Source organism: Astatotilapia calliptera, chromosome 14, assembly GCF_900246225.1.
Source record: "Astatotilapia calliptera chromosome 14, fAstCal1.2, whole genome shotgun sequence".
In the NCBI taxonomy this organism is placed as follows: Eukaryota; Metazoa; Chordata; class Actinopteri; order Cichliformes; family Cichlidae; genus Astatotilapia; species Astatotilapia calliptera.
The window spans coordinates 1,595,903-1,622,041 of record NC_039315.1 but is presented as its reverse complement, the minus strand read 5'-3'; the positions used below and the strand labels follow the sequence as shown (position 1 = coordinate 1,622,041).

Below are 26,139 nucleotides of genomic sequence, written 5' to 3'. Positions count from 1 at the left end.
TTGTAAACCTGAAAACCTTCTTTTAAACACAAACACTCCTCTGAAAGACGAGTGTAGCCACCGCCACCACAAAAGCACCCAAACATGAGCAGAAAGGGCCGAGAGCGGGGCTGCCGGTGGCTGTTGTGTCTCTAAACCAAACACTGAGTGTCTGAACAGCAGCCAAGCCTGAAGGGGCAACCGGCGAGCCAACAACGCCGGTCCTCATGGCAACCGTAGTAGTAGTAGCAGCGAAAGAAAGAAAATCGAGCTATTCAGAGAATGCACAACAACGTTTAATGTGTTACTCCACTGTGTGTCTAACACTGGAGGTGGGTGGAGTTTGGTGATACGTAACAGCTGGTGTGAGAGGACGCGTGGCTGCAGCGTTCAAAGAACACAAACGTGCAGACTTTAAAAATGGAGCAGCGACTGAACGACATCTACGAACGCCACAAGGAGGATGATGTCATCATCACAGACTGTATATAAAAGATGGATGAAACTTCCTGGTCGGAAATGTAGAGCAAACGTCTGAAACCTGCAGTCACGACAGAGTCACCATAAAACAGCTTCCCCACCTCACAGAGTGTCATTTACAAAAAGAAGACAGGACTCAAGGGACGAAGGAGCAGAGAAAGGATGGAAGGAAGGAAGGAAAGAAAAAGACAAAAAGAAACAAGGAAACGAAGGAAGGAAGGTTTTGAAAGCATTACTCAAAACATATATTTAGAAGAACATTTAGAAAGAAGTTTTTCTTTGAAACATTTTTAAAACTGGTTTAAAAATCAGAGATTTGTGTAAATATTTGTTAGGAGTTCATCAGCCTTCAGTGTCGGTCCTCAGAAGGGCAGACAGATATGTGTGTGTGTGTGTGTGTGTCTGTGTGTGTGTGTCTGTGTGTGTGTTCACACTGTAGCGATGGACACAGGCCAGAGCGTCCCCAATGAGCACGCACAGACCAGGGAAGAGCCCACCAATCAGAGCGCTGCTGCCACAGTTTTGCTGTCGCGGGGGGCCGCTGGCATCAATCAGGTCCTCAGGTACCTGCCAATAAAACACACACACACACACACACACACACAACACACACACACACACACACAACACACACACACACACACTGTTTACTTGTTGTTTACCTCCTTCACTCTGCAGCAGCCAATTAGGGTTCAAAGAGAGACTCAAAAAGTTGCATCACTTAAAGGGTCAGTGAACCCAAGTTAATCAAATCAAAGCTTTTGTGCTTCAAAGAATCATTTTATGTAAAAAACACAAACTCAGTGAACTTCAGATAAAAAAAAAACAAGATTTTAGCAGCTTCATAATCAGAGCAGACGGCGAAGACACCGAGAGACAGAAGTACAGCACACTCACCTGGAGACAGCGAGGGTCTGCACCTGAGACACACTGCAGGGATTCAGCTCACACTGAGCATCAAAGTTTCATTCAACACAAACCAGAAAGTTTTTACATCTATGTTTCTTCTTCAGGGATCGTTTGTTTTTTTAATTAACACAACAATTAAACAAAAAACCTTGACAAAAACAACACAAACCAAACATAACAATGTGCACAAAGGATGTAAAATTACAAAAGCATGTCAAAACTTTCAATGCAGTTATTAAAATGTGATGAAAAAACAACAAAATCACGATCAGAACAAACAAAAAGAAATCAAAAGCCACAAACTGATGTAAAATTGCACAACAATAAATACATAAAGGTCCTTTATTGTAAATGTCATAAATGTCACTTCAGGTCAGAACATGATGTGAGATGACAAACAGTTGGCCAAAAAGATGCAACATGTGGACACAAAATAACAAAATGACCTCAAAGAGCGATGAAATTCCCCCAAGACAAAAGTGAAATGGACACAAAGTCACGTGAAATTACCTCCAAAAACTGTCCAAAAACAGATGTAATTACACACACGAAAAGACCGTAAAATGATGTGAAATCACAAAACTTTAAAGGATGACCAGAAGTGACAAAAGCAGAAGCAAAAGCGCCAAAATGACGTCAAATAATATAAAATTAGAGAAAAAAGACAGAAGATGCTATGAAACAACCGAGAGACATAAAAGCTGCTTTAATATACCTCCACCTTGTGGCCACAGGAGGAACTACAGCTGTGGGGTGACGGGTTAACACTGGAGGAGCCTTTTACACTAAAGTGTTTCCTCCTTCTGACTGACCACAGTTTTTGTTTCACCTCAGCCTCTGCCGGGATGGAAACACGCACAGAGTCAGAATGTCAGCTTCAGTGTGCACAAACTGACACAAAATACCCACAAACACAAACAAACACACAAAACAACCAAAAGCAGCATCAAAATCGCCACAAAGTGGTTTAAAATATCTGCAAACACATAGAAAATGGTCCAAAGGGCAGAAAATGAAAACAAACTGATGCAGCATCAGCCAATCAAATCCCACAGAGACATAAAAGAACCAAAAACATGACAAAGAGACAAAAAATTATAATAAACAGTTGAGAAATCACAAAAAACAACCAAAAAATGAACCATCTTACATCATTTAATCCTCACTGTGCACTAAGGGCTCCACAATGATGTAGAAAGCAAAGATAAACGACAGATGACAATAAAAGTAATTCACAGCATCTTCTTCAGTCCTGAAGGACACGATGAACGACCCCGAGCGCCTCCTCTGGCGCCACCTGGAGGACAGGCACACACTTGAGGTACTGCTTCTTCACCAGCTGCTTCTCATCACGCTTGTCACCCCGCGTGTGTCAGTGAGCCGTGTGATTGGCTCATTAGTCGGTATAAAAACAAAGGCAAGCAGCCAGCCAATCAGCACAAAGAAAACAGACCTCTGCTGCTTTCCCAGCATGCCTTGGGAGCGTGGTGGTCCGGCGAGTTGGAGCTGAACAGGAAGATCAAAACCTAAAATAATAAACGGGACACAAATTAAATTAAAGATTTAAAGTTAAACACCAACAGCTTGGTGAGTCCGAAGGATCAGAGCCGATATTCTGATATATGAGCCGATGTTGTCTTTTAGGCACATTAATCATAGTCAGAATTATTAGTGAGTTGTCATTAAGGCCGTAAGGAAGCGTGAACACTGTGTAAATAAGAGAGAGTTTATGTGTGGGCTCTGTGGGGAGCTGTAACCATCCGCTTGGTGGTTTCGTCCCTTTAGTCGCAGCCGTGTTGCTGTCGGTGAGACCGAGAGCAGCTGATGGCTTTCGCAGGTCTGCTGTGTGGGACGGGTCGAGTCCAGGTCACAACCGCAAAGTCATGACTGGAACACTTTCAACGGGAGTGTGAGGGAGCTCCAGCAGGTCAGAGATACTGGAAACTGGGAACACCACCCCCACCCCACCACACCCGCCCACTGGCTGTGTGTTAAATTAATTTGTTCTTTTCCACCAGCTCGTCCCTGCAGCTGTCGTTGCCACAGACGCACAAAACAAGCGCTCCTCTGTCTGCTGAGACGTCACTGTGTTTGTTTCCGTCTGTTGGCCGCATCAGGTAACAAAGGGCCGTCCGAGGAGACATGCACGGTCGTTAGCAGGAATCAAACCTGAGACCTGTCGTCCGTCAAACAGCAACAAACCTCTGTCAGCGGATCAGATTCTCGGCTTGCCTGGCCTCAGACAAACTTCCCCACCGGCCTCGTGTTTATTTTAAGTTTTTTCTCACGAGTGCAGGTTAACATCGCCGCAGCTGCTACTGTGCACTTTACTTTATTTTTTTACTTTATTTTCATGGCTTCTGTGCTTCAAAAAGAAGTCCAGCTGTATAAAAATAACTCACTGCTCACTTGATCATTAAAGGTGGACATAGCCACGCCCCCTAGTTATCAAACTTAATACACAGCGAGACCGTGGCTGTTTTTGTACCAGGCCGTAAACGTGATTATTCCTGCTGTAAAGTTTTAATGAGGACAGACTCACTGCCGGAGCCTCAAGTGGACATTAGAGGAACTGCAGCTTTTGACACGCCTGCGTTGTCCCTTGCTTCAACATCAGCGTGACTTTTATTTTGAAACTTCCTTTCAATCAAGACTGGACTCAGTTATTCAGAGGTGCCTGTAACTTCTTTATTGCAATAATGTGAACAATGTTTTCTTCTTTGCAAACAGAGACAGTATAAAAGATGCCAAAGTGAAGCTAACACAAAGGTGCCTTCTTTTAACAGCCAGCAGGGGGCGACTCATCTGGTTAAACAGGCTTGCTGTATAAAAACGACCCTCGCTCTGCGAACACAGGAAAGTCTCTCTGAGAGCTCTCGTACCGAAACCTTCAGACGACAGAAAAACTTTGGTCCAAACTCTAAACACTGCAGTACTACTAGAGACTACGAGATACATGTGCGTGTATTTTAACTCATGTTAACTCTTATTTCCATTCATATGGATTCATGATGTCTGCACCGCTCCGAGAGATGCTTCACATTGCATCGTTCACCTGTACATTAACAAAGGCCTTCTGTTCTATTCATTTTGTGAATTTTGCTCATTTTAAGATTATCCGGGTTTGTTCACTGGCTAAGCACTGTTTTGTTTTTGGACTGCTGTTTGAGACACGTCTGCTGAGCTCTTCAGCTTTTGAAACTTAGACTCGTTTTTGTACTTGAACTTTTGTGTTTCCCAGCTCTGTGCCGAGTCCTCCCGTCTTTAGCCCAAGCTTGGTAAATATCCTGCAACCTTCAGCTGTTATTCAGGCACCGGTGGCTGCTCTCACTTCCCTCCATAAAAAAGCAGAGCTGAGTCTGTGCTTCGCCAACTGTCCCCTTAAAGGAGATTAGAGTTCTCGGAGCGGAAAAGAAAGTGTTGCTCATTTGTCTCCCTGCAGGATTTTCTGTCCCGTCGGTCCGCCGTCCTGCTGACTCTGCGGTAACGGCGTAAAGCTCCAGCTGATGATTCATGGATCGGATGACTCAGATCTTGTGAGTGAAGCTTCTCTGGGCCAAATCAAGCCGGTAGGATTCCCCCTGGATATTCCCTGCCGTCCTCGGTCTCACGCCTCCGGCTTTCCTGGATCTCACTGTTTACTCAGTCAGCTCTCACAGTGAAAGCTGAGCCGCGGCTCTGTGTGGATCTGCTCTGAAGGTTATCGGGAGGTCTGAAGGTAGTCAGACACCAAAACAAAGACACACAAAACTCTCATCACAGGAGTTTACCAATCCAGGAGCTGCTCTTAGCTACACCACCACATCAGCAGTCGAAACACTTAAACCTGCAAAGGTTCATCAGACATGTGACCATGGGCCTGTTCTGCTTCTCCTTGTTTCCTGTTATAAACATCTCCTGCTCATGTTCCACATGGCCAAAGTTTCTAATAAAGAGCTCAGACGGCTGTAAACAGTCAGTTTATCGCTGATGTCATATAGAGGTCACATCCCTAATATGGCCGGTGGGCACTGAAGCTCCACCCACCAAGCTTTTAGTTTATGAGGGGCATCCAATCAGAAGAGCATTACCTTAAAGACGAGCTAAAACTGCTCATTTGAGACAGAGGATGAACTGAGAGGACTGGTATATGATTCTATAAAGTAATGATTATTTTGATTTGTGAATCATACAAAGCTACTCATACAAAGCAGTAATTGAGTGTAAGAAACGTTGTTGTGGGCTTTGATGGTTTTGGTCAGTGGTTGTTGATCAATGGTCATGAGAATTTGCATAATTAAGATTAAGGAACTGACCTCCCAGCCCATTGTTCCTCCAGTGGGCTGGTTTCAGTCATTATGCAAATGTTCTGTTTATGAGATTGAAACCTGCGGTCAGCTGAGACTGAAGAAGTCACTTGGATGAGTGACAAAACGTTTCTCCCACAAAACGCTACGTCCAGATGAACAGAATCAACTTTTTGGAGGTCCTTGTGTTGTTCAGCATCCATCTTCTACCTTTAAGACTCCACATGGCTGAGTTATTTAAAAAAAAAACACAATAAGTGTGTGTTTACTCAGGTAATTTCTGCTGTAAAGTTTGAACATTTTAAATATTTTTTACATGGGTGTGTATGGGGACGGACTCTAGTGGACATTGTCAGGCTGCTGCTTTGATGGACAGATTTCAACAGCTGATTGTGAACAAACGAAAGAGCTTCAGAGCCGCTGCAGGCTCTGAAGCTTTGATGCGGCGTCACCATCGCGAGTCAGGCTTTGAATACGTCAGCTGACCTGATTTGCTAATAACCTTTTTAATTACATTTGTGACAACTGAATTCTTGGCATGATGCTGCTTTGCCCAGGCGTTTCGTCAGCCATGTTGGCTCCACAAGCCCGCTCCCTGACCCTTGCTGCAGGTAACTGTGTTGTCTCTGTTGCCAGGGTGACGTTACTGATGAACGGTCCAAAAAGGGCAAACAATGACTCACCTGAAGCGTCACTTATTTCTCACCTTTAAATGTTCCTGTTAGTTTAACCGCTCCTGATTCCTGTTCAGCCAAGTGAATCAGCTGACAGCGCCTAACTGTTTCCACGTAACGTACAAGAACAGCAGCTCAACCGACAATAAGTTATATGAGCATTCAAATAACCAGCACTCGGACATCACACCACAAAATCAGTAAAATAACTGCGACACAGATCCACTGTGATGGAGTCACACTTGAAACACTCCAAGAAATGCTAGCTAACTTTAGCGTAGAAATAGAGTTGGATGCTAAAGGCCTTTTCAGGCATGTAGCAAACATGTTTAGACAAACTTGAGCATGCCAGGTTTGTTTAGACAGTAAAGTAGCTTCTTGTATTTAGGTAGGCAAAGTGTGTAGTTTAGACAGGGGTTGTGTCTTATTAGTGGGCGATAAAAAAATCACACAAACAATGAAGCTAGCAGTTAGCACAGCGTATGCTACTGCCTGTGTTAAAGGGCCATAACACCACTAAACACCAGACGCTGTTCTCCCAGCACAACACAGACTCCAAGACAAACTGCACATGAGGACAGAAACTAAATCTCTCACAGGCTTAGACGGAAACAGAAAACATTAAGGTTAGTCGGCTAGCTTGGCTAACCATAACGTCATTGCTAGAAAATCATAGTTAACTTTTGTTTTAACTGGCTCATAACACAATTTTGTAACTATTTGTTTTTCATTCAATAATTTAAAGAAAATAAAATTGGTTACAGCATCTGCTCGTTCAGATCCAGTTTGGTATTGGACCTGGTTTGACTTCACAGAACCGCCACAGAAGATGGGACTCTGTGCAGTCCTGTGGAAAACTAAGAACACCTTCACTGCTTCTATAGGAATTAAAACCACCTCGGGTGGATTTAGGTGTGATAACACAATTCCACAATCTTCCCACCAGTGGTCTCAGCAAAGTCACCCTACCAAACCCAAAAGCTCCATCTCGTACTATACAGGTCTCAGTTAGCATGTTAAAGGTTAAAGTTCATGACGGCACGGTTAGAGATAGAGCCTCTTTTGTAATGCCTCTTTTGTAAATCCATAAAGCACAAAACCAACATTTCAGGCACCTCACAGTCCCTAAGTGGACCATGAACTCCTCTGTATACCAGTGTGAGCCTGTCTGTCCCACAGCTAAAGCTCTGACCATGAACAGGACAATGATCCAAGCACAGCAACAGATCTCCAACAGAACGGCTGAAAAAGAAAAGCGCTGCAGAGCTCAGAGAGCTATGCATGGATAAATGCTGCACATGTCAATGAACTGAAGCAACACTGTGAAGACGAATGGACCAGAAGTCCTCAACCATAATGCAACAGACACATAGAGCCACACTTTACTTTTATTTCAGGTTATTGGTGCTTAAGCAGGTTCTGTGGGCTCAGTTATTCACAGCACTGCAGACTTACAGGCTCCTGTATTTAGACTTGTGTGTGCTGCTGAAAGGGCAACAGGAAGAAAAAAACGAGTGCTAAGATGACATCACCTCGAGCAGAGAAGGCCGTGGACTAATTAAAGGGTGATTGGTTGGGGGATGGTGGGCTTATTATTAGCATATTAGCTGGAGTGTCATTACCGTTATTAACCCAGGTGTGTTTTCTCAATGACCAAATTCTCCATCCCGAACGGACGGATGGGTGGAACGGAGGTCGTACGATCCCGAGAGGATAAGTGGGAGAGAGCCCTGTCGCCATAGCAACAGAAACACAAAGAAGATGGGGATCAACTTCGAGTTCACGGCAGGACAGAAAAACATGTCGCCGTATGACCTCATCCTAACTTTGACACGATACTCCTGTCACGAAACTGCACGCCAGCAGAGGAATGTGATTGGCTCTACTTCTGCAGCCACTTCCTGTCCAAGATGGCTTCTCTTTATTATTAATACTGTAAACATAACTGCATCAGTCAGTGTGGCAGCAGCTTGTTTCTGTTACTCATCAAAGAGTCTGACAGAAGTTTGGGTTTTGTTGTTTTTTGTATCACTTTGTGTTTCTTTGTTGTTATTTGTGATGCAAAAGAACTACAAATTGTTTGGTTTCAAAACTATTTGTATCTTTTTTTCTTATTTTTGCATCTCTGTTGTTACTTTTTATTGTTATTTAGTAACTATTCATGTCTTTGACGTTTGTTGTCATTTTCTCTTTGTTTGCATCTTTGTGCTCATTTTGTTGTTGCCTTGCTACATCTTTTGACTTCGCTTTGTGTGTCTTGGTGGGAGTTTTGTCTCTTTTTGCCATTGTTTTGCAGCAGTGGTTAACTTTATGCACAGTTTCATTGGCGGCCCATTCTCGTGTTTGCTTTCTGTTTCTTGCACTTCCAAAGTCTGTCTCGGTGAACCTGCAGACCCACTCAGGTTGCAGACATTTAATGTTTCTCTGGGAGAGATCTGATGTCTCGTGTGGAGTGCGATCGGAGCACACGGATGGTGCAGTTGGAGAACAGAGACGAGTCTGAATGTGTTTATTTTAAAAACTGACCTTCAGGAGGAAACTGAGAGCGGGGAGGACGGAGGGAGGCGTGATTGCTCCCAGGAGCTTTCATTAACAGGTAATGGACCTAATGATGACATCTTACACACATGATGGTGGAAAAGAAGAACAGGAAGTGATGCCACTGGAGCAGAGGCTGCTGATTGGATAGGAGATTCTCAGGCAGCTGCAATAAAACTTGATGTGTGAAGCCAGAAGAAGACACAGAAACAGAGCGAGGCAACGCAGCAGAGATCAGCTCCACACTGAAGGTACAAACATGCATGTGTGTGTGTGTGAGAGAGAGACACAGGTGTGCACAGGTGCAAATTAATGCCACTTCCCAACATTTTCTATTTAAATTTAAATTCCTTTCAGAGTTGAAGTTTTCTGCTCGCAGTTTTCTGTGTGTGAGTTGTTTGCTGCTTCTTTTTGTCATCTTTGATTCTTTCTGCCAACTTTCTGTGAAACTGAAAACCTTGTGTGTGCATGATCTCATTTATGATTTCTGGCTAAGAAAACAGAGACTTGGACAGGTGAACATGAATGAAATATGTCTTTAAATCTTCACACGAGCAGCATTTAGCACTGAAAATAAGACCTGGAGATGAACGAGAACTCTCTTCTCAGAGGAAGTCTAAAAAATGTGATGCTGATGTTCAGTCTGCTGCTGGGCTGCAAGCAGATTTTTGTGAATGGAAGGATTTGCAGTGTAAGAGTGTGTGTGTGTGTTTGTCCTCACACGTGCATGAATCAGAGAGCTGCAGCTCCTCAGCATCAGCAGCAGGTGTGAACAGGAGCGTGCACAAACCTTTGTGCATCGTCAGGAATGTATGTGAGTGACGCAACACGACAACAAGTGTTTGTTTCTGCGTGTCTGCTTGCAGGGGACACTGTGTGTGAGTGTGTGTACAGGAGTGTCAGTGAGTGTGCATGTGACGGTCAAAAAGGCGTTTATTTGCAGGGATGGAAAATGCTAAAATTAGCCGATGTTGCTGGACAATACACTTACAGCCATCAGCCGAGCTAAAAGTGCCCCCCTCCTCATGTGTGTGTATTTAAAACCATTGTTGTGAGGACGCTTCGGTTCCTCTGAGAGGTCAGACCCGGTTTGGGGGGCCTGAAACTGTCAGACTGAGCTCTTTCTGCTGATGTCACAGAGCCGTCATTAACGTCTTTGTGAAAAACCACACTCTGTAAACAAAAGATGGACACGTGCCCATGACATCACTCACGCTCAAATGTGGAGGAGAATGTTTCGATCACGTTAACGCTGCAGCTGAGCTGGTTTTAAATAAATAAATAAAAAATGTTTTATTTATATAGCACCTTTCAAGACAGAATCACAAAGTGCTGCACATAAGATTACAAGTCATAAAAAGATTTAAAAAGAGAAAATAAAACAGGCAAAAAATTAACCAAAAGCAGTTTTAGAAAGGTGAGTTTTGAGTTGCTTTTTAAAAACAGCGACTGAGTCCACAGTTCTTAATGTTTGGGGGAGAGGTCCACAGTCTGGGGGCCACAGTGGCAAAAGCTCTGTCACCCTGAGTCCTCCTCTTAGTATTTTTAAAGCAAGTAAGCCCTGATCAGACGACCTCAAAGACCTGCTGGGGACATCGGGCTGTAGCAGATCAAAGATGTAGGCAGGTGCCAGTCCGTGCACAGCTCTGTAGGTCAAGACCAGGATCTTAAAATTGACTCTAAATGTAACAGGAAGCCAGTGTAACTGAGATAACAACGGTGTCACATATGAGTACTTGCAGGATTTTGTCAAAAGCCTCGCTGCAGCGTTTTGCACAACCTGCAGACGATCCAGAGAACCTTTGCTTAGACACATAAACAGCAAATTACAATAATCCAAGCATGACGACATAAATGCATGTATAGCAATCTCCAGTTCAGAGCGAGATAAAATCGGCCTCAGCTTAGCCACATTTCTTAAATGATAAAAACAAGACCGAACCAGAGATTTCAACACCTAAATTCCTGATAGAGGATTTAACATAAAGTGAGAGAGGACCAAGGGCTTTCACTATCTGCGATAGAAACCTATCAGGGGCGCGTACGAGGACTTCGGTTTTCCCCACGTTGAGTTGGAGGAAATTTGCAGCCATCCAACGTTTGATCAAATCTAAGCAATCATTCAGACGCTGAAGCTTAGATAAATCCTGGGGCTTAAAAGAAACATACAACTGAATATCATCAGCATAACAGTGATAAGAAATGTCCTCAGAAGAGCCCATTATATGCCGGAGGGGGAGAAGATATATTAAAAACAATAAAGGCCCCAAAACTGACCCTTGAGGGACACCATAAGTAAGGGAGGTAGAGGATGACCTAAAATCGGAGACCGCCACAGAAAAGGATCGGTGATAGAATAGAATAGAATAGAATTCAACTTTATTGTCATTGCACATGCACAGGTACAGGGCAACGAAATGCAGTTTGCATCCATCCAGAAGTGCTTTAGTGATATAGATATATTACAATATATATTAGTAATAATATAGATATGTGAGTATATTACAGAAATGGGTCTATTATGGTATGTTATAATGTACACGGTATGAAGTATGTTGTGAATATTCTATAACTATAAGTATGTACAGGTTGTAGTGAGTACAAGCTATGTACAGGCTATTAACAGGATATAAATATGAAAACTATACAGAAGATGGATGGAGATAAGAGGAGAACCACTCCAAGGCAGTTCCAGATACACCAACCCAATTTTTCAGCCTTTCAATGAGGATGTGATGGTCAGCTGTGTCGAAAGCTGATGTGAGGTCCAACATGAGTAGAACAGAGCACTTTCCTGCATCATTATTCATCAAGATATCGCTTGAGACCCTAAGAAGAGCTGTCTCCGTGGAGTGAAATCGACGAAAACCGGACTGAAACTTATCGTAAATGCCATGTTTATCAGGAGCTGCCATAAGTTGCTTAGCCACTCATTACATGCTTATGCAGAAGAGAAAAGGTAAAACTGTAATGTAATTACTCTGTGTTTTTGAGGTCCTTTATGCCAGTTCATTGAAGCATTACGTTTACCTGACTGATCGTTTCAGATGCAGTTCTGCTTCTGTTTGCTGCTCCCCGGCCTCCTGTCCTTCACTCTGCTCCGCTGCAGCGTCGACGGCCTCAGAGTCCAACCGCAACCTGCTCGGGTCAGTGTGCGCACACACACACACACACACACACACACACACACACACACACACACACACACACACACACACACACAAGCCCTCTCATTTGACTCCTAAAACCCATTTTCAGCAGCCCTGTACAAAAAGTCCTCACAGTGCTCTAATGTCCCCGTAATGCATAAACGTCATCACAGTTCATAGTTCGCACTGATCCACTCACACGCGTGCATGTCTTTCTATCTTTGTGAGGACCAGACGTTCGTGTTTCACCAGTGGGAAAAGGACATTTACTTTCTTTCAAATACTTCCATTCTGTGCGCTTTAATGTAACCTGTGAGGAAGTACTTTTACATCATGTACTTCAGGTAAACTTTATAAGTACTTTTATTAGGCAGGATCCCGTCACACCATCACGAGAGCCAAAACAAGCAGCTCCTCCCTCGAGGGCTCGGTGCTGATATCAGATGGCGTGAGGCGGCGGGGAGGGAAAGCCGAAACGTTTTTCTGTTTAGTCTGGATGACACGAGATCTGTCGGAGTCATCTGAGGCAGCAGGCGGACAGGAAGTGAGACACCGCTCGCTGCCGGGGCCGTGGCATGAGAGACAGGCTTCAGTGTGGAGGCGTAACATACAAAAACACAGTTCAGTGTTTTCCATACGGAGACTCCCTCATTGAAAATAAAGATGTAGGCGGCGTCGGAGGCTTTTCACAGCATCCCCTTGATTTACGTTTTTATCAGCAGACCAAAGTTCCCAGTAATCAGGAGGCATACGGGTTCACGTGTTAAAGGACAGGAAGTCCTTAAAACTGGACAGGAAGCACTGGATCAGACTCACACTCCTTTCCTTGGATATCATGTACAAAACCTTCAGCTCTAAGCCTTATCCCGGGTAATTTCACACATCCTCTCATACTCTCCTCATTTTCAGTAGATAAACTTGTTACGCCTTTATCTGATCCAGCAGGTAGACCAGCCCATTTTGAGATTTCATGCAGCCCCTCAGTCCCGCCCTGTAGGTGTGAAGGTGGGGGAGGAGCTGACAGCAAAACTGCTCCAATCGGATCACCTGATGAGGATGGAAAATGATGTCATGGAGCCAAAGAGGAAGAGGAGCTTTCCCATCAACAACGTCCCGCTGGACCGCCTGTCCATCAGCTCCATGGAAACGAAGCAGCAAGGGTCAGACAAGCAGAGGTAGTCACCTGTGAGAATACCTGAGAACACCTGAGACGCAGGGATGAGTCTAACGCCTCCATGTTCTTCTGTCTGCAGTAAGGTGGTGGAGTCGCCACGGCGACGACTCAATCCACCGCCCATTGACAGAATCGGGATGGGTCGTCTGCCAAACGGCAGAGGGTAGGCCACATCCCCTCCGTCTGAAAGCCCACCCTTTCTCCACAGCGCTCTCACTGGACAGGTGCAGAACTGCATGTGACTCATTTTCATAAAAGTATCAGTAAAAACACTAAAATGGTCATTTATCTCTACAGATGCATGAAACCGCCAATCACCTGCTGAACCACGCCCACCCTCACTTCACCTGGACAGCAAACCTGACACCCTCACTTCACCTGGACAGCCCAACACAAAGCATGACTGTTCAATGATGGTGCGTTCAAATGCAGCTCCGTAAAGTCGGCACACATAGAGAGGAAGTGATTTCAACAACACCTGCGATTTGCTTCCATGGCAACTCGTTTTAACAAGCATTTTATTTACCTGTAAAACTTACAGGTAAATAAAACTTTTTTAAAATACTGAATTTAATCAAGGTGAAATCTGTAATGTGAGCAAATCTCGAATTAGCAGCACCAACAAATATCCTGACGTGTGAGATTAAATATACTTATTAGTTTCCACCAATGAGAAGCTTTGATTTCAGATTTATTAAGAAATAAATATGTTACAACTTCAAAATTTGTATTTGGATAAAATCAGAGCCTGATCTCAGAAAGATCAAATCATCAGAATCGAGCAACTTCGACTATAATAAGAATAATTTGGATGTTTTGAGTTTTTTCATTTATAAATTTTTTCATCTTTTTGATTCTTTGCATTTAATATATAATTAAAAAAATTAAAGGTTAGAGTTTGAACATTTTAACCTCATTAGGATTAGTGTTAGGAAACAATAATGCTGCAGTTTTCCGAGTGTCACCTGAATGCACCATCGCCGGCTCCTCCTGCTGTTGGGACCCTGACTGGAGGCGTTGTTGCCTCGACTGCCCTCGCAATCATCCAACACCAATCGAGTTTCGTCCTCGCACATTTGTCTCGGAGTTGTGCCGCAGGACTGTTTCCACAGCAACGGCACATTTCTACTGCGACCGTAAACAGTGGACAAAGCTACTGTTACGTCATCTCAAAGTCATGAGATTAGCATTTTCATCATCAACACCTTAGTCGCAAAGCAGACTTCCTGTTCAATATGACCCAAGATGAGTGACTGAGTCCATCAGCAGCAAAGTGTTTACAGAGGTCAAGCTTCTACAGCACTGGAAGTCTTTTTGCAACTGCAGCAGTCGCCACCTGGTGGCTTTTTGATAGAATGCAGGTTTAACTCTCCTGGATTAGCTTTATTTTCCTCACCAGGAAACTATGTCCATGTTTTATACCATCTATGACGGTAACACATCTAAAGTTTGTAAACTTGAAATGAGAAAAAAATAAAATAATAGTCCAAAAACAGGTTTAAGCGTCCGAGTGGCGCTGCAGTGGAAACCGTCCTGCTCACTGATTCTGTTCTGATGTGCTTCTTCCTGCCTGAGTTTAACTGTGCTTAATAAAAAGAAAATGACAATGAAGTTCTGAGTGTGACTGATTTTTTCTCTTTTTCAACCCCTTGAGGATTTTAGATCATGTGCTAAAGGCTACAGTTCCACTAATGTCCACTAGAGGCTCCACCAGTAAGTCCCTCCCCATGCTCCCAGAAATAAACATGCGTACAGCCAGGTGAGTTTTTGTTGAGTCTTTATTAAGAAAAGATCATGTGATCCAGAACAGTGCACACAGAACGGCTGGTTCACACAATCCACGAATGATCCGGATCAATCAGAGTCCCGGCATTTCTTGTGTGAACTCATCCACCGAGGACTTCTGTACAGCTGCTATGGGAGCAGAGAAGGGAGATAATGGACCAGACTATCAGCAAAATACAAACACCTTCACATTCAGAGACGGAGGGCGCAGACGAGACTTCACCCTCAAATCCAAACCAGAGAACTTGAATGTACTCTGGACAAGAAACTCCAAAATGATCCTCTGATTACACAACACGTTCATCTTTAACCAACTCTGTCAGCATGGCAGTTTACAAAATATATTAAAAAAAAGAAAGAAAGAAAACAAGCTAACTACTAATACAAGCTAATACCACAGAGCAATTTAGTCTTTAAATGTAGGCAAATGGCTTGAAGATTACATAAGAATACAGATGTTTAGGACAATGCTAGCTCACAGCTAACATTAGCTATTGTTAAGAACTCAGCCAGTTAAATCAGATGACATTATGCTAATGTTAGCCAAAAATGCTCAAACGCTTAAAATCAACATTTTATCTGCAATGCTACCTTCAAAAATCAGTGCCTTTGTTAAATTAGCTTTACCTAAGGCCAGTGCTATCATGCTAACTTCCAAAACTGGGCTAAGAGATAAATATAAATAAAATGAGCTTCACCTCCAAACCAGCTAAGATAATAACAGTGTAATTTGCTGACAGCTAAAAATAGCTGTCACCTCTAAGGTGAAGCTAACATTAGCTAATATGATAGCATTTGTTTAATTAATTTGTTTTTTCTGATGTAGCTCAATGCTAGCTACCAAAACAACCAGTTAACAAAGCTAAAATGGCTTTGATGTTAGTTTCACTTTGAAGTTATCTATGTTAACCATTCCTTAGAATTATTAAAGTTTATAGCATTAGCTTAAATTACTGATGTCTGCATTATTGATAGCTAGAAACTATTATGGTTTACTTTAAAACATGTGATCACTAACTCCGCCCAATGAACCGTGCATCACCACCAATTTAAAGGCGAACAACGATGTTCTACTCAAACGAACACAAGAAAGTAAAGTGACAGGGCTGATAATAATATGTGGCCATAGTTCAATATTCACTGTTAGCATATAGATAAACCTGAATGTTGGCTTAGAAGGCTTACAGACCTTAATAGTTTTGACATAAGGCTAACATAGCTAGCTAATATAAGCTATTGCTGCACTTTTTTTTTCAAGACAAAGCTAATGTAGATTGCTAACAATAACATCATAATTTTTGTTATGCTAGCTTTACAGCCAACTCACTCTGAGCCGAGGTAAAACTAAAACAGTAGGCTATTTTTACAGATTTTATTAGCTCCGTAGCATGATGCACGTAGATGACTGCTAACATGACTCAGCTTTTGATACAACATCATCATAAATAACAGCTTCATTTTAAAGAAATACAAACACTCGCTAACATTTTAGACTTTGAGATAAAAATGCTGCCAATAATAAAAAATAAAAAAAATAATAAAAAAAACAGAAAAGAAAAGACTATGTGATGCCAGTATTTGTTAACACTGCGACTATCGCTGATTTTCAGGTCAAGCTAATCAAGCTAACTGCTAACACAAGTTGAACAATAAAGCAAATAATTAAACTGTTAGCATTAGGAAACGTTATTTTTGGATCATTTTGGAGTCTTTCACGCGTTTTGTTCAGAGGACAGACAAGTTTACAGCAGATAACACATTTGAACTGAAGCCAACACGGTCTGACAACAGCCCCTTTTTTCAGTAAGGCAGAGCTGGACCTGAGGAGGGCAAAGCTGCGGGTTTGTTCAGAAACAAAACAATAAAAAGTAAAAACGATAAATCCTACTGAGTTTAGAGCAAAAAAAAAAAAAAAAAAAAAGAATCAGAGCGGCATTCGATTGCCTTCCACGCTGATTTTAACAGCGTGACCCGTCTTCGTCAGGCGCCGGATGTCAGCAAATCTACGCATCTGTTTATCAACACGGGACAAACTCTTCCTCACCGGACCCTGGAGGCAGACAGACACACAGAACAGGAAGTTACAGGATTTACATCTTGTAATCACACACTGAGGTAACAACACAAAGACAACCGGTTTGTTTCGCACACTTCACTGCTCATGCAGGAAGATGTTTCACAAACACCTCGTTCAGAGCCATCAGATGGGAAGACTGTTCCTAAAGACCATTTACAGTTCAAAATAAGCTTTATTTGTCTCATTCTGCCCCCTCGCTCTGTGTGAAACAAGCTGCTTTAACTCCCCTCCTCCCTGAACATCTATTTGCTTCTGATTGGACAGCTTCTGGAAGCCTGCTGCTGGACGTGTGGCTGATTCCATATCAAAGTGAAAACATTTCTTCCTCCGGGTCAGCTGACTCATTTCTACAGTAAATGTATTTTATTTAATGAAGCCATGCAAATTACAGGTACACTGTCCCACACACTGCACACCTTCTCACCTGTGGAACGTTACTTCCAGTCTCTTAGTGATTATTTCTCTCTAGTGCATGAGTTTGGTGTTTATTAGGCTCAGAGGTGCTCGACGGCTGCAGCAGAGATGTTCATGTGTTCATACAGCAGGAAGGAAAATGATTCAACCCCAGGCACTGCGTATGAGGTCACATGACCTCTGAGTACATTAGTTTGTTAAAGTTAAGGTTTTGTCCGTTGGTTATGACACGATCAGAAGGTTTATCAGTGATTGGTCTGACGTTAGAGGTCTGAATGACTGAAGTGTGATCGATCGTGTGCTCTTCGCTGTGTTCAGTGAACTCTGTTTGGGGGTTGGATAACTTTGCCTCCACTGTACGTCTGCACACTGCCGGTGAGTCAGGCTCTTCACACCATGCAGACAGACTTACTGCCCCCTGCAGGGGAGCAGGGGAGCTACAGGGGCATTCTGTTTCCCTCTATGCTGATCTTCACAGCTCCCTGCGGCCGCCCCAATTTTCTCTGCTCGGCGAAACGCCGTTTGTGCTTCTCCAGCAGGCTGATGGCCTTCTTACAGCCGCTCTACAAAGGACCAATCACAGCTCAGCTCCTGACAGCAGGTAAACTCCTTGTTCAGAGCTTTACAATCAAATAGAAGCAGAAAATAACCCGATGTCTGTTCCAGCACAAAAGTGTTGAAGTGTTTGTTTCAACTTTATTTAAACTTCAGAAAACTGACTGTTTATATAAAAGTTCTTTATTGTTATTCGTATTGTTTTTTCTTTAAAAACGCGTTTGCTCTTAGAGAGGTTTAAAATATATTTGTTTAATTTTGGAATTTTGTATTTGTGATTCATTTTGTAAATCGTGAGTAAATAATTTGTTTGACTCAATTACGAAAAAACTGAAACCAAATGTTAAACTCTGGATATTTCATAGGACTGTGCCTAAAGGGGGCGCTCTGCTGTTTAGTTGAAGTGTAGCCACGCCCTGAAGCACACGCCATCGGCCCGTGTGACCACTCACCCTGCTGGAGTCCCCCTCCACGTTCCATTTGGGCCGAACCACGTAGTCTTTGTTTGAGGGCATCGGGACTCGAGCCCGGGCGCAGAACCCGGGGTCTCCGGGCCGCAGAGCTCTGTTGGGAGCAGGCGTTCAGGTTAATGAGGGTGGAATTTAAACACGGCACAAAATTCCAGACGACAGAGGAGGAAGTTATGACAAATCCCGCCCCCAGATGTCTGAGAACTTACTTCTCCTCTCCGGTCAGCTGCTTCTCCAGGTCTCTGCGAGGCGTCTGACCTCCAGAACTACAAACAGAAGAAGAAGACATGAATTCAACTTCGAGTGTGAAGTAGCTCCGCCGCACCTCGCAGGTTTCTGAGCGATGTTCTTCACCGGCTGAGCCTCCATGCTGTTAGCAGCACGTCACTCCGAGCGAGTTAGTCGGCGCCAAAACTTCCCGCACGGAACAAACTCAGCCCTGCCCGAGCTCCACATCGTTAGGGCAGTAAAACACACACGGCTAACACTGCCGTTACAGAAACAGGCTCCAGTCTCTGCTCTGTTTAACCCCTCTGTGCAGCAGCGCCCCCTAATGTCTACAGTGGATATTAAAAGTATCAGCAGCTGTGACTGTATTAGTTTGTGTCGCAGATATGGACCGAAGCTGAAATAAGGTAGTCCTCCACTCCGGTGCAGTACCAGTTTCAACCACCGGGTGGCATCCAGTCCGCCTGAAACGCGCCCAAGCTAATGTTAGCGTTTCTAAGCTGACTTATTTTGATAGCTAGATGAGCTCAGAGTGGAGGTGGTAAAAACAGAGTTACAAGAAGGGCTTGAATCAAATATAAAATCTCAGCTTCAGTCATTTTCTTTAGTTGAATCACTCTGAAATAAATGCAAAGTATTCAAACCGGCCAATTCTGCTTCATCTCACAAGCTCCACCCACCTGTTTGTGAGGAGCAGCCAATCAGAGGATACTTAGAGGAGGCTTATTTTATACTGCAAATTATGCAAACAGACTCTATTAGAGTCCAAGAATGAAAAAGGAGCTGGAAATGAGCAGAACGGGTCACCTTTAAATCGTGCAGCTGCACTCATGAAGTCATTTAAGTCTCAGGGATTCATTCTGGTCACTTTGGTGCTGCTGTGGGTATCTGAGGAGTTACTAAGCTTTAGACAGAGGGATGTAAAACCTGCAGAGACGCGTTAAAGAAGGTAAACCTGGTCACTCAGTGCAACCATGCAACGTCAGGACTGAACCTGGTTGGTGGAGAAAAGACATCAGGTTCCTCTGCCCTCTCCACCTTCTGAGGCTGACTGGGGATGAGACGGAGGAAGAGGAGTGAAAGAGGAAAAACTACGCCTCACGCTAACTACGACCTTTAGAAATCATCTCACAATATTCAAAGAGAAGATCGAGAAAGGCGAAGCTTTCAAATGGGTTTCAGGTAAAGCCGTGCTGAGTGACTTTAGAGTGAACAGCGGTGGGAATGCGGCGCACAGATATAGCAAACGCACTGGGGGGGGGGGGGTTTCCACCTGTACAAAACACCTGACACTCTGACACAAGCAGAAGATGGAGAATGAGGGTTAAACTGTTCTCAGGTGAGAGACAAGCATCATCACATGACAGGAAGAGGACGCTGAAAACAGAGCAGACATCAGCCCGGGGGGGTCGGTCAGTATTGTAGCTACTGCATGGTTCGGACGACTCACTGTGGAAAAGGTCTGAAACCTAACGACGGCTGACAGCGATTCTAATAAAGTCAAATATATGAGCAATTTTATGGATAATGTAAATAAAACTTAAATCGCTGCAGATATGAAGCAGAAACAAGAACGTTAGTGTCGTCTGGGTGACGATGGAATCAGAGGTGGTCGGACGTTGCGATCATCGTTACCTTAGGCGCCGTCTCTGAGGCATCTGCTGATCCAGATCTCTCTGCTGCCGCTCCTCTCTCGTCATCCCCTTATAGTTCGACGTCAGACCGAAGATCGGCCGCGACCACTCGTCTGGAGATGAGAAAGAGTTCAGAAACCGCGGCCTCCACGGCCAGACAGGGAAACTACAGAAAAGGAGCATGGCCTTACTGATGAGTTTGAGAGCGAGGTCTTTGTTGGCTCGAGACTCTTTGGGATGTTTGTACAGGAACATGACGGCCCGCCCGATGCCGCTGTGCTTCAGCGTCTCCTGACTCACGCTGGGCAGCTGCAGGACGAAACACACCATGAACGACTGAATCTTAGAGACGCAGCTGAAGAACGATGTGCCGCGTTCAGCGCTCACCTCCTGCAGTATCCTGAGCAGCTCCTCTCTGATCCTGAGAGCGGGCAGAGATTTGTCAGGAAGAGGGCTGATCCACTCTTTAATGGCCGACATCACGCCGCTGTCGATGAACGTCTCCTTCAAGTCCTGCCTGAGGGACAAACGATAAGAGTCTTCAATGCAGTCACGGAGGAGAAGGACCTGCTTTTTTTTGGCGCTGGTCTCAGCACGTAAGCCTTCAACTATAAGCTAACACGGAGCTCTTACTTCTTCAGGTGCATGACGACCTGCGGCAGCAGCATGAGCTTCTTCAGCGCTGGTTTCTTCTGGCTGTTCAGAGCTCGATCTTCCTGCAAATAAAAACAAATGCACACAGAGTCGGTGAGGATCACAGCTCAGAGATTTGTGAGGCTTTTATTTTGACGGGGCGAGAGCAGCGTGCGCACCTCCGCAGCCTCGTTCATCTTGGTGATCATGGCGTTGACCACGTCGTCGGCGTCACTGATGAACGTGCCTCCATCGCGGTGCCGCCTCTTCTTGCTGTTCATGGCTTTCCTCCGGGCGAGCATGATGTCGAAGTCTGACATCATGCTGGTGCTACACACACACACACACACACACACACACACACACACACTTAATAGCAGAAACAACAACGCTTGTTTAAAATCGTGTTGCTGATCAGCAGACTCACTCTTGGCCGCTGCGGTCGACGCCCTCGTCAGAGTCTGACTCCTCCTCCGCCTGCACCTTCTGCTTCGCCTTGCCGTCGCCCTCCAGGTCCTCCTGGTTGAAACCCTGCAGGACGACAGTTTGTGAAACGGGAACTGCTCGCGGCTGATCTCGCTTTTGTCTTTGAACGGAGACGCGACATCGAGGCTTACCGTGAACTCCTCCTCATCTCCAGACTCGCCAAAGATGTCTGCGATCATCTTCCTGCAACAGAACAGGCACATCAGCTCCTGGCAGCCACAGAATTAAACTCTTTATTTTGAAATTAAAACTCTGCATGTGTCTTCTTGCAGGGGTGGTAGCTGCATCCCTCAGGCTGTCCTGTAGGGGGGTTTGAGTTTTCTGCGAGGTGTTTCCACGTCAGCACTCACTCCTCCTGGTCTTCTCCGGAGTCGCTGTCGCTGCCAAACAGCGCTTTCTCGTCCTTGTTCCCCGCCGCCTTCGCTCGGTCGTCCTCCTCGCTCTCGCTGTCTGAGCCGAGCTCTCTCAGTTTGGCGGCCAAACTTTTATCGGGACCCCCGAAGTCGGCGTCACTGTCTGAGTTCTCGTCGTCTGACACCGCCCGGTTCCTCTTCGCCACTGAGGAGACCGTCGAGAGCGACAAACGTCACACAACAGCGCTGCTTTACCTCGCAGCATCAACTTTTACTTTCAGCAGAGAATCCAAACAAAGATCCTGCTCCAGCCGTCAGGTCTGCGTTACCTGGTTTCTCCGCCTTCTCCTCGTCCTCGTCCTCGCTGTCGGACAGGATGGCCTTCTTCCTCTTCACTGCAAACACAAAGCTCACTGGTTACTCACACAGCATCTAAAACGGAACTGAAATATTAACAGAACCGGCGAACGTGGCGGGTGACTCCGTCTCCGTCTGACCACGAACACAACGAGCAGCACGCCAAAGGAAAGTCTGTGAGAGAACGTGTTTACCATTACTAAAAGTGATCACATGTTCTTTAGTCGGTGAAGCCGGCGTGTGTGTCACGTGTGTGATCACTGTGGCCCTGCTGGATGGGTACACCTTACCACAGACTTGCTTCACGACAGCGGCGACGTTTACCTCGCAAACCCGGACAGTGTTGGGAAAGTTACTTTGAAAAAGTAATTACTTATAGTTACTTCTTGAAAAAAGTAACTGAGTTACTATATTATCACAGTAACTAATTACTAGGAAAAGTAACTATTGCATTATTAAAAAAACCAAAACAAAAAAAGTTGAACCCTCTCAGAGCGCAGACTTTAAAAGCATCTCGCCTCGTTTCATCCTGTTCAACCTCGCAACCTGTAACCACCACAAACATGGTTAACGGATCATTTTCATAACTCGAAATATAAATTGGACATTTTTAAAACCTTTGCAGCTATTTACCTAAAATGCAGCCAAGGTGTTTTCATTTCTAACTATTTACAGAAAAATCTAATAAGATGTCACAAATGATTTGTGTCTGTGTCCACTGCACGATGCAGGAGAACGCCACCTGACACCTGCAGCTGTGTCACTCCAGTGTTTACACTGTAATCTGTCTTTTTTTGGCAAAACTGTGACATTCAGCAGTCACCTCATTGTTCTGACACACAACAAAACTACACACTAACTACACACTCCAAACACGCTAAACGTCACAAATCTCTCACCGCCGTCACTCCTAAAACTCCGCCTTCTTCCTAAACAACCAAATGCCATGTTGTCATATCATTTCTTGATTGGTCGACATGGTACATTTTTCCACCAATAGGAAAGGGGTGTTTTTTCTTTTTCTTGGTGCTTTCGAGCTCTTTCCTTAGAAACAGTTTTTGTGTTTCTTCTAAACTTCACGATTTTATTCAGAAATAAACATTTTTAATCATAACTCGTGTTTTTCACGGCCGATCAACACAATTTAAAAACTGATATATATTTTAAAGTCAACACTTGTTGCTGTGTCATCTTAAATTGGTCATGTGATTGTTTTGCCCCGCCCCCTGGTAAACTGAAAACAGCTTCAACCGTCTGTGTTGACAATAGTAACGCGTCCACAATGTAAGAGCGTTGTAACCATAGAAACAGTCATTAGTTTGATCGCTCAATAACGCCGTCACTCGGTCACTGAACCCAGAGCTGCTCGTTTATCTTCATGTTAATTTGAATCAAACTGATCAGATCAGGAAGTCCAGTGTTTCTGGAGTAACGACATCATTTCCTGTCACAAAACGGTTCAACTGAAGTCTGCCTGGGGGCGTGGCTTACCGCCACGCGCGTACCTGGCTTCTCGTCGTCCTCGTCGCTGTCACCTCTCTGCTGCCTCTCCTCTTCCTCCTGCTGCTCTCCATCACTTCCTGCTGCAGCCTTCCTCCGCCCTTCCTCTTCCTCCTCCTCGCTGTCTGACTGCATGACCCCCTTCCACTTCTCCCCTCCTCCTTCCTCCTCCCGTTTCTCCTCCTCATCCGAGTCTATCTGCGCCGCCTTGCGTCTGGCAGGCGTCTCTGTGTCAGAGTCACTGTCAGCATTGGAGCGGCGCTCTGGGGACGCCGCGGCTTTGGCATCCTCGTTGTCAGAATCGCTTTCTGCCGCCGCTTTGGGCCGCTCCTCCACATCCGAGCTGCTCCCTCTCCGCTTGGGCGGCGGCGACGCCCCCTCCTCGTTGTCAGATGCTCCGTGTTTGAGCGGCGATGAGGCCTCGTTATCTGAGCCGCTCGTCCTGCGTTTCTCTGGCGGCGACTCCTCCTCCTCGGACGCGCTCACCCTGCGTTTCACTGAAGATGAGCCATCCTCATCGTCGCTGTCGGCGGGCCTCGGCGCCTCCGCCTCAGAGTCACTTTTGTCATCACGGCCCCCGGGGCCCTCGCCCTCCGAGTCGCTGTCGGCCCTGCGGCAGTCCTCGTTGTCAGAGCCGCTGGCCCCGCCACCTGTCACCATGGCGTCGTCCTCGTCGTTGCTGCCCTCGTCCTGACAAAAACAAAGAAAGTTTATCAGCCCGATCACGGCGGTCTGCAGACGGTGTTTGTCATATTTACAGTCCGAACAGACCGGAGCCGCCATTGTTCCAGCAAACGTAACAAATACTGACAGCGTCCACATCACTGCAGCTGCAGCACCAATCCATGTGTCGACCTCATGTTTTCCAGCTGTTGCAACATCTGTCTCTCTAACCTGTGACTCTTTCAGCTCCGGTACTGATCAATCACTGACATGCTGGGAAAAACAACACTCTCATAATATCATACATAGAGCTCATCCCACACGGTTCCAAACATGGAAGATCAGCTGTCCATGTCCGTGTAAATCCGCCTGATTTGAAGTATGAATTTCAGGCACTACTTAAAATGCAAAGACGAAACGGCTCAGAATAAACGTTTGAAAACTGATGATGTCAATGAATTATCTGCAGAATCAATGAGATGAATTCTGACCTCAGACCGGCGCCCGGCGCTCCTCATCTCCTCGCCATCTGATGCTGGGTGTTCATCCTGAACCGGCGTGCCGCCTCCATCATCTACAAGAACACATCCGGAACATTCATGTTAAATTCAGTCCTTTTTAAAAGCATTTATAGGAGCTGCAAAAAGTATGCAGTAACTTTACCAAGCTGCCAAAGTAAAACTGAATGAAAACTACCGGTACACAACAGCTTTCTCTGCATTCCCTTCGATAAACTGCCTTTCAAAGAAATAATCGTGCTTTTCAAGGATCATGGCTTATTAGGACTGGATAGAACATATGACAGCAGCAGTGAGAAGTAGAAGATTACACTACAGTCACATCAGAATATCCACCGTTCTGTACATTAACGGTCAAACAGGCTACAGCTTAGGAAACGTTTCTAGTGTTAAAAAGTCTCCGTAATGATCACACGATGTCATCAGCTGGTCTGTAAACAGCTCAAAAACAAACACTTGGATCCTCTGCAGCTGCTCGCCAAACTTCACTTTAAAAGTGACCAATTTTAGGTTCATGGCTAACCGCGTGACAAAAACATAAAGTCCACCTACATGAGCAGACTTCATCTTTAAGGCTTTCGTATTGATTCGGCTCTCTTTGGTGTATCATGTCTAACCGGTTATATTGATTATGAAACGTTTGTTATGTAATCAGGCCAACAAACACTGATGGTTTAGCTTGGCTCGGTGGAAGGCCGCTTTCTGCCGGGTTCGTGTTGGATGGCTCCGCTGGTTTCCTCCACGGATATAACGTTGAAATATCACCGCGTGTTTCAGTCTTTTGGAGGTAAATGTGACGGAGAGCTCAGGAGATGTTTGCCAGCCGGTCGTGACGCTAAACCGGGACATGTTTGCTGGAAACTGGCGCCGATGCTGTCGCTAACCCCGAAACACAAACAACGATCCCTCCGCGTGATCACAACCCACCTCTGCATCATGTTTATCTAGGACGCGCTCATGGTGCTCGAATTCAGTTAGTATTCAGTTAGCTACTACAGTTGGTCAGTACTGTCCTGTTAGTCGTTTAAATAGGAAACAAAGCATAAGCGTTACCGGAGCGGTTCCCGGACATTAGATCGTCCTCCTCTCCGTCCATTTCCCCGACGAAGAAAGCTTTGAGTTTGGGCTTGAGGGCGGAAACCCCCCTCTGTCCACTGGAAGAAATAAACCTGAACGAAGTAACGACGGTCTGAGGAAGATTACACCCACAGCTAGCCTCTGCTAGCCCACACAGCCAAAATGGTGACTACCTGTATCATATGAGCATGCGCAAAGGG

At 44.9% G+C, this 26,139-nt stretch overlaps 2 protein-coding genes and 1 long non-coding RNA gene across 7 annotated transcripts; 2 read left to right on the top strand and 1 right to left on the bottom strand.

The window, feature by feature from the left end:
* The first annotated feature begins 2,772 nt into the window (after positions 1 to 2,772).
* Positions 2,773 to 5,326, top strand: LOC113036410 (uncharacterized). Its single transcript, XR_003274453.1, has 3 exons — positions 2,773 to 2,955; positions 3,154 to 3,295; positions 3,387 to 5,326. It is a non-coding gene; the product is annotated as an uncharacterized LOC113036410 (long non-coding RNA).
* A 3,242-nt stretch (positions 5,327 to 8,568) lies between these two features.
* On the top strand, positions 8,569 to 14,049 carry ostn (osteocrin). Of its 2 annotated transcripts, none has more exons than XM_026192620.1 (5): positions 8,569 to 9,117; positions 11,914 to 12,012; positions 12,961 to 13,190; positions 13,269 to 13,413; positions 13,487 to 14,049. In XM_026192620.1, the coding sequence occupies exons 2-4, from the start codon at positions 11,914 to 11,916 to the stop codon at positions 13,354 to 13,356; spliced, it is 417 nt and encodes a 138-aa protein (XP_026048405.1). In that variant the 5' UTR covers positions 8,569 to 9,117; the 3' UTR covers positions 13,357 to 13,413; positions 13,487 to 14,049. The 2 variants fall into 2 exon arrangements, with proteins under 2 accessions (XP_026048405.1, XP_026048404.1); XM_026192619.1 differs by having other exon boundaries at positions 12,958 to 13,190.
* A 2,822-nt stretch (positions 14,050 to 16,871) lies between these two features.
* On the bottom strand, positions 16,872 to 26,131 carry iws1 (interacts with SUPT6H, CTD assembly factor 1). 4 transcript variants are annotated; one of them, XM_026192612.1, is made up of 17 exons: positions 25,916 to 26,131; positions 24,836 to 24,918; positions 23,687 to 24,371; positions 22,154 to 22,219; positions 21,822 to 22,029; positions 21,603 to 21,654; positions 21,413 to 21,516; positions 21,165 to 21,315; positions 20,986 to 21,068; positions 20,740 to 20,869; positions 20,544 to 20,661; positions 20,354 to 20,465; positions 19,713 to 19,769; positions 18,700 to 18,756; positions 18,473 to 18,584; positions 17,878 to 18,028; positions 16,961 to 17,024 (listed from the first exon to the last, which is right to left on the bottom strand). In XM_026192612.1, exons 1-16 carry the CDS (start codon positions 25,956 to 25,958, stop codon positions 17,903 to 17,905), a joined length of 2,187 nt encoding a protein of 728 aa, XP_026048397.1. In that variant the 5' UTR covers positions 25,959 to 26,131; the 3' UTR covers positions 16,961 to 17,024; positions 17,878 to 17,902. The 4 variants fall into 4 exon arrangements, with proteins under 4 accessions (XP_026048395.1, XP_026048398.1, XP_026048397.1 ...); XM_026192610.1 differs by lacking the exon at positions 17,878 to 18,028 and having other exon boundaries at positions 16,872 to 17,024; XM_026192611.1 differs by lacking the exon at positions 16,961 to 17,024 and having other exon boundaries at positions 17,031 to 18,028.
* Positions 26,132 to 26,139: the final 8 nt, after the last annotated feature.